The sequence below is a fragment of the Arvicanthis niloticus genome, chromosome 11 (genome assembly GCF_011762505.2).
Source record: "Arvicanthis niloticus isolate mArvNil1 chromosome 11, mArvNil1.pat.X, whole genome shotgun sequence".
NCBI classification, from domain to species: domain Eukaryota; kingdom Metazoa; phylum Chordata; class Mammalia; order Rodentia; family Muridae; genus Arvicanthis; species Arvicanthis niloticus.
The window spans coordinates 56806926-56814812 of NC_047668.1; the positions used below are offsets into that span (position 1 = coordinate 56806926).

General features: G+C 43.3%; 1 protein-coding gene across 1 annotated transcript in view; it reads left to right on the top strand.

The window, feature by feature from the left end:
• Positions 1-7473, top strand: part of Srd5a2 (steroid 5 alpha-reductase 2) — a 30183-nt gene extending 22710 nt beyond the window's left edge. The window contains exons 4-5 of the mRNA XM_034514336.2: positions 2831-2981; positions 6931-7473. Coding sequence (XP_034370227.1) covers positions 2831-2981; positions 6931-6997 — 218 coding nt within the window. The 3' untranslated portion in view covers positions 6998-7473. The remainder of the gene's footprint in view (positions 1-2830; positions 2982-6930) is intronic.
• The last annotated feature ends 414 nt before the right edge of the window (positions 7474-7887 follow it).

Consider the following 7887-nt stretch of genomic DNA (forward strand, 5'->3'; position numbering starts at 1 on the left):
CTTGCCTTTAAAGCCCTGGGCTCCATCCCTAGTCACACTTAACTACAGGGGTGGTGTACATATTTATGACTTCAACACTTAGGAGGGGAGGTAGGAAGATCAGGGGTTCAAGGTCATTCTTTAGTATACAGTGAGTTCAAGGTTGGCCTTGTTACACACACACACACACACACACACACACACACACACACACACACACACACGGGGGGGGGGGGCAACAAGAGACTTTCCTCTGACCCAAGGAAGGAAGATCATGGTGCCCTCGAGGTGACAGAGGGCACCAGGCTTGGCTATAAGCAGTGGGAATAGGTTGCAGCCTAGGATTTAAGACAGTCCATTTACACAGGGTGTGAATCTCCCTGTGTTAACAACGAAGCTGAGGATTTCATTGTTATGTGGGCATCATAGTCTTATTACAAAAACCTGGATGGGCAGCCTACTGCATGCCTAGGTTATAGAGGACTGCCTATCCTGAAGTTTTGAATTCTAAAATCTACAAGGCAAACCCATCTCAGCCTAGGCCTACATATGATTACAATAATCAATATCTGGTATTCTACCTTCATGCCTGCTGGAAGTTACCCAGAGCAGCAAGCATGGAAAAATGGCTCCCTCACTCCCAGATGCAGTGTGGGATTGTCTTATGGTTAACTTTTTTTCTAAACAGAAGAATTATGTTCTAACAATGACTGGCATAGTGATCACATAAGCCATAACATAGACACTTAATATAACTATATAATTACCAAAGATTAAATACTGTGTGTAATCATATGCTGTATTTTCTCCCTACAAATCATTATTTAAATTATAAATTTTGTCTCATGTATCCACGCATGTGTGTGGGTGCAAGCAGTGCGTATCCATAGAAGGTGAGTTTGAAGTCAGGTGTCTCCTTCCATTGCACTTTTACCATATTTTGTAGTCTCCCAACCTAGCACTCGCTGAGTCAGCCAGGCTGGCCACAGAGCTCCAGAATCCTCCTGTCCCTGCTTTCTCAGCACTGTGAATATAGGCATATGCCGCTGTGCCTGGCTTTAAAGTGGGTACTGGGGATTGAACTCGTGTCCTTAGGCATGGTAATGACTGGGTCTTGGCTTTCACATGATGGGCACTGTGCTGCCCTGACACTGTGATGGCTGTGGTGTTGCTTGGTAGCCAATATTCGAGGTCTGTTACCGTCTAAGTGGCTCACCACCATGCGTGTAGTGTGCTGTTGAGAACATGACTGTGCCACTTTGGAGATCAAGATACAGAAAACTTGCAACTGTAACTGGTCCCAAAAAAGTAGGAATGTGAGTCTGACCAATAAATATTTGGCAAGAAATCAGACCAGGTGACCAACATACCAACACACAGTGCTTCCTACTCTTCTGGATATAAACAGAGACCTTGGTTGCAGTAAATGGATTATTTGATGTTGGAATAGACTGACAACTACTGATTAATAATGAGAAGAAAGCTTTTGTAATTTATAGTATATTTAAATAGGTAATTATTAACGCCTTGTTATCTGAAGAGCTAAGTTAGACCATTCATGATGTACATGGGTAACCAGACCCTTTGCGAAAGACAGGGATCCCTCACAAAGCCAAAGGTGTCATGGGCAGAAAGGTAGGGAAACAGTGTCATCCTTACAAAAAGCAATAGAAAGAAGCTTGCTCCTCATGTCAGCTCACTCACAGCTGGGGCAAAATATGAGACAGAGTGATGTCAGCTCACAGTGTCAAGGTGGGTAAAGTTAGCCTTGTCATGGCAGGAACATGGGGTTACTTGCTTGCATCTCCAGAGCAGCTAGAAGGTGGAGAACTTGGGCAGGCACCAGGCTATCTCTTCCTCTCTAGGCCACACCTGATAGCCTTCCACCTGCCAGCAAAGACCCCTGGCCAAAAAAGTTCTATACCCTCTGAAACGGTGCCACCAGCTGGGGACAAAGTGTTCACACATGAATTTGTGGGCAGCACTCACATTCTAAACATACCAACACTTCAAAACGTAATAATTAAATAAAGATGAGCTGAGACAGTTCTTTAAAAACCAGATTGTCAAGGTCAGTTTCCAACGGAGTTATGAGACCGAGAGAGAATGACTTAAAAGCACATTGTAATGTAATCACAGAAGGAGAAAAGCTGTTTTGGTCACAACTTTCCTACTTTAATGTGTCTCATAAAGTTTGAGTGTGGGTATATTGAATGTTACTAGACATATCTTTATTTCTAGATAGTTCAGAGAGAGGAAATATCTTGTGGGATATCTCAGCAGCAGCAGAGGTTTTCCAACCCAAATATTTTCTGCTTTCAACTTGAACACTGTATAGTGCAGGCGGCCAGGTAGTGGACCATTAAAGGCTCAAAGAAGGATAGCATTATTTCTCACACATGTTTTTATTTCAATGCCATGTGTTGTCTCACTTTGTGGGACTGGTATGCACCATAATGGTTAACCTTTGGACTTGACAGGGAAAAGCTTAGGAAGGCAAGAAGCTGCCTGAAGATGTCCTTTAATGGAACAAGACAAAAAGCAGGTCATCTGCACCTCTTGCTTGTCTTGGTCAAAGCTGGTGGTCCAACAGTTGTAAAGAAACCTGTACGAAGCCCATGAGTAGATGGGGCCACTCCTCAGGATTCCAGAATGTTCTACAGGCTAGGAACTGTTGTTGCTTTATTTTCTCATATCTCTGAAAAGCTTCCTCTGAACGCTGTCTGTGGCGGGAGCCTCCTACCTTACATTTGTTTACCTGTCTTTGTGTGTTTTGGAGTGAGATACAGGGATGCAGTGTCACAGTAACGCTGTTCTGAATGCTGTCTTTTTTTGATTCTTCTGCACACAGGTGGCTTGTTTACATATGTTTCCGGAGCCAATTTCCTGGGCGAGATTATTGAATGGATGGGCTACGCCTTGGCCACTTGGTCCGTTCCAGCCCTTGCTTTTGCATTTTTCACACTTTGTTTCCTGGGGATGCAAGCTTTTTACCATCACAGGTAAACTTTTAACAGAGGCCCGTCTTAGTTTTGTTTCTTGTCGCTCTGATAAAACACTGCACAAAAAACCAAAAAAAAAAAAAAAAAAAAAAAAACCCAAAACAAAAACAAAAAAACAAAAAACAAAAAAACAAACAAACAAACAAAAAAAAAACCCAAAATAAAAAAAAAAAAAAAACACCAAACCAACGTAAGAAAGAAAGGGCTCATTTGGCTTGCTCTTCTGGGCTGTGCGTGTCACATTGCCCTCATAGTCAAAAGCAGAGAGCAAATGAATCAATGCACGAATGCTCTTCTCAGATTGCCCCTCTCCAGACAGTCCGGGGTCCCTCATCAGGGAATGGTCTTGCCAGAATTAAGACCGGTCTTCCCACATCAATGAACTTAATCAGGACAAGCCTTCACAAGCATTTCCCTGAGGCTACCCTTAATATAAACAGTCCCTCACAGGTGTGACCCGACTGACTCCTAAGGGTCAAGTTGACAGTTAATAATGTCACAAGGTCATTGCATCCACATAGTATTCTTCTCCAAAGAAGATTTATCACCACTTGGCTGGAAACTTCAGATAATGGGCTAAGAGGTGAAAGAAATGTCACGCTTCAGTTCAGTTCTCTTCCATTGTATTTCTTGAAGTGTCCTCCAGGGATGAGACCATTGCCATCCATAGCAAAGTAAGGAAAGCAGGTGAGCCCCGAGTGCTCCATCTGCTGGTATACGTTGGAACTGCAGGCATTTAAGGTCCCATTCCGCCGCAACACCCCCACACTACATCCACCCCCAGCCTCCCTTGGAGAGTTGGTCTAACACATCATTAATCCACTAGACAGGAGTAGAATAGGGCTAGGGACCATTGAAGCCTTGTCCTCTCAAGATAGGATGCCACCTGCTTACCTTCAAGTAGCTTTTATAGAAAAGAAAATGCCTGCAGACATGGAGTAAAGAACTGGGCTGAGCGCATCTTCACTTCCGTGTCTCTGCCTCTCCTCGGTGTCTTTGCTTGGCTAATGATTTTTTCTAATAGTTTTTTTTTTAGGATTAAACGAGGCACACGCTCCTTCTGAATAGAAACGGAGACCAGTTTGGAAATAGGCAAAGCAGCAGTTTCTCCTGTGACCTAGTCTTATCTCTTCCTGTCTGGAAAGGGACAGGGTTTCAAAGTTCACAGCCTTGGAGAGATATCGCAACAGCCCTCCCACTTCAGGAGAACCTGCTCTCCACCAGAGGCAGTGAACGAATGGCAGAGGTTGGGGCACTGCCTGGTGCACGGAGGGTCTCTGAAAAGCATAGACAGAGTTCTCAGTCAATAATTCCACCAGAAGTTTCCAGCTGGTGCAATATCAAAATCAAATTGAGGCCATCTGGTTATATTCCTCCTTGGGGGGAGAGCCAGGGGTGTCTCTTTAACTAGGACCAAGTGGGCTTTGTGAAGGTGCTCGTGAAGGAAGGGCAGGCGATGGATGGCGGGGGAGGCCGAGCACACAGGGTCTTTTCAAGCCAAAGCAGGGCAGACCAGGCTCTTCTGGCACACGTGGTCACTTTTGTCTTCCAGTTCAAACCCAAAGCACTTTAGCAGAGTGTATTTTGTTTTTTATTATGCCCCAAGGGCCATTAGTTTCAACCAGTTAAGAGGACAGCTTGGTCATCCAGAGTAAAGGCTTTCAGTAAGAGGCGTTAATCTTCTCAGGCTGTTATAGGAAAGGACCCCCAGCTTCACGGCTCAGAGCAAGGGAAAAAATCCATCTTTTCAGAATTCTGGAGATCAGAGGTTTGGCCTTAAGGTATATGCAGGGCTCTGCTCTCTGGAATGACTTGAAGAAGCCTTCCTCGATTCTTTCTGTTCAGTCTGGTGGAGACTCACTCTTCTTGGATTCCTTGTATGGTTGGGGTAGACGTCTCATTCCATTCTCTGCCAGTCTTTCTGTGACCTTCTTATCCCATGTGTCTCCTCCGTGTCTGTTTTCAGATCTATGGGATCAAGGGTCCACCCTGCATCTATGTGGGCTATTTTAATTAATTACACATTCAATGACCGTAGTCCAAAATAAGATTGCACCTTCAGGCGTTGGGAGTTAGGACTGCAACCTAACTTTTAGGAGGCAGAATGAGATCCATAGTAATAGTTGCATCTCCAAACGTGAGGAAGGGATAGTTTTCAAAAGATGCTGCTGATTCTTTGAAGTTAACTTTGTCCATGATTTTTTGTAAATTTTATTTGTTTTTTTAGCAGGTGTTTAGTTAGACACAATAATGAGCCTCCTGGCATTTTATACATATATAATGTATTTGATAATACGCATCTTTTATTTCTCTTTGTTGTTTTCCTCTTGCTCTTCCACGTTTTTGCCTTATTTTCAAAGGTGTACTTTTATTTTATTTACATGTGGTGTGTGTGTGCACATGTGTGCGTGTGTGGGCACTCAGAAGACAACATCAGATATTGGAGCTGAGTTACAGGCAAGGATTTGCGAGCCGCTGGACGTGCATGCTGGGAACCAAACTCAGGTTCTGTAGAAGTGCAGCAAGTGCTTCTGACTACTGAGCTCTCCCGCTAGCCCCATTGACTGACCTCTCATAACTGAGTAAGCCTCACTAGAGTTGGTTACAGGGCCCTCAGTAAGGAATTATTTACAAGAGCATGGTGTCTTTATTGGTGGTCATACCACCGATGGAAGAAAGCATCTCTCCCTCCTCCCAGCAACTATTAGCTGCCTACAGACCCTCAGGGAGGTGTTGGCCCTGCGAACTCCTTCCTACTAGCTATGATTACCTGCTTGTAGATTCTAGGGAGAGGGTCACGGCAGGATATTGACAGGCTCCATCTTGTGCAGGTTCTATGTGGGTGATGTCAGTGGCTCTAGACTCAGGAGTGTGATGGTGATATAAATGGTTGTCTACTCCAGTCCATCTCCCAGGTCTCACACCCCCACTGTCCTAGCTTCTGTGATGCTCCTGAGCCTTGGAGAGGGTGATCCACTCATGGCTGGGCGCTTAGCAGTTCCCGATTCTCAGTACTGTGACTCAGTATGAGTCTGCTGTTATTGCTGCCCACTGCAAAAAGGAGCCTCTCTGAGCAAAGCTGACTGAGGGTAGCACTGATCTGTGGGTATAAATAGAACCATTAGACAGCGCTTTGGTGGGCACAGCTTCTCCATTTAGCAAAACAGTTGCAGTAGCTTTCCCACTCGGGCCTATGGCCTCCCCAGCTATGGGCTTTTGCACCAGTTTTTAGAGTCCCAGATGTGGATCTCCTCCTATGGAGCAGGCCTCAGGTCCAACCAGAGAGTAGTTGGTTATCTTCATCACTGATTTGCCACTATTACACCAATTGGCCAAAGTTTTTGGGAGGTTTTGACTTCTTGTAGTTTTCAGCAAAGTGAGCTCAAACAAGTACTTTCTTTCTTTCTTTTTTTTTTTTTTAAAGAGCATTTATTTAACTCATTTAAAAAAAGATTTATTTATTTTATGTATGAGCACACTGTCACTGTCTTCAGACACACCAGAAGAGGGCATCAGATCCCATTATAGATGGTTGTGAGCCACTATGTGGTTGCTGGGAATTAAACTCAGGACCTTTGGAAGAGCAGTCAGTGCTCTTAGCCACTGAGCCATCTCTCCAGCCCAAACAAGTACTTTCTTTTTGCCTATTAAAAATCTGGTGAAATATGCATATCACAAAATCTACCACTTTAACAGTTTTTAAATGTAAACTAGTATGCTTGTAAAACTGTCACCACTGCCCTCTGGATATTACTTTGTATTTATCTGCACACAAATGGCCAACATTTTCAAGGAGCAGACTGTAGAAAAGGGGTGGATGACGGGCACGCAGTCTCCAGGAATGGTCAGGTGCTAAATAACTGGGTTGACTTCTGCTGGTTGTGAAACTCAACTGTTGGCCACTACTCTGTTGCATTTAAAATTAATCCTTTCTTTCTTGTCTTCTTAGGTTCTATCTCAAGATGTTTAAGGATTATCCCAAATCTAGGAAAGCCCTTATTCCATTCATCTTTTAAAGAACCCCAATTTTAAGGGACAAAACTTCTATGGAGAAACTACCCAGCTGCTAAAACTATAAACTGCGGCCTATAACTGAAGTGTCTTGCTCAAGTATACACATGATGATGATGTGTTAATAGATCTCTTGTTATTCGAGCTGCTTGAGGCATGCAGAGTCATGCCTGCTCAGCCTGCACTCCTGTCTGCCCAGAGAGCTCTAACCTCATTTCTTCTTGGAGCTTCACAGGGGCCATTTTATTCTTAGCTATCCTATCTAGATGCCTCCTGATTCTCCATCTTTTCCCCAGTGTATGATCTGAAGATGTGACTGTTTTCTTATTCTTTGTCACTTTTGGGAAGTTCTGCATTCAAAACCCTTTGGGCTGACATAACAAAAAATGAAATTATAACATTTTCAGGAAAGTGGGTGGAACTGGAAATTATTATATTAAGCAACCTAACCCTGACTCAGAAAGACAAATATTGCATGTTTTTCTCATATTCAGGTTCTAGATATTAATATATATATATATATATATATATATATATATATATATATATGTATCTGTTTTTATGTTTGTATCTGTTTATATGTGTGTGTTGGGGATCATATAGTTCATTGATTTAGAAAGAAGATCATGAGAAGGGAAAAAGAGGTCTTGTGGGGAAGAAAGAAGAGGGGAATGAAATTTGTGTGGCATAAATGCAGAGAGAAGCTACTGCAGGTGGAAGGGGAGCAGCAGGAGAAATGTAGGAGAGCAGGGGAGGAGGACTGGCAAAAATAAAGTATGCATGAAAATGCCATAATGAAACCAATTACTTCGTATGTTGGTTTAAAAAAAACAACCAACCAATAAGCCAGCCAGCCAACCAAACGACCAACCAACCAACCAACCAACCAACTAAC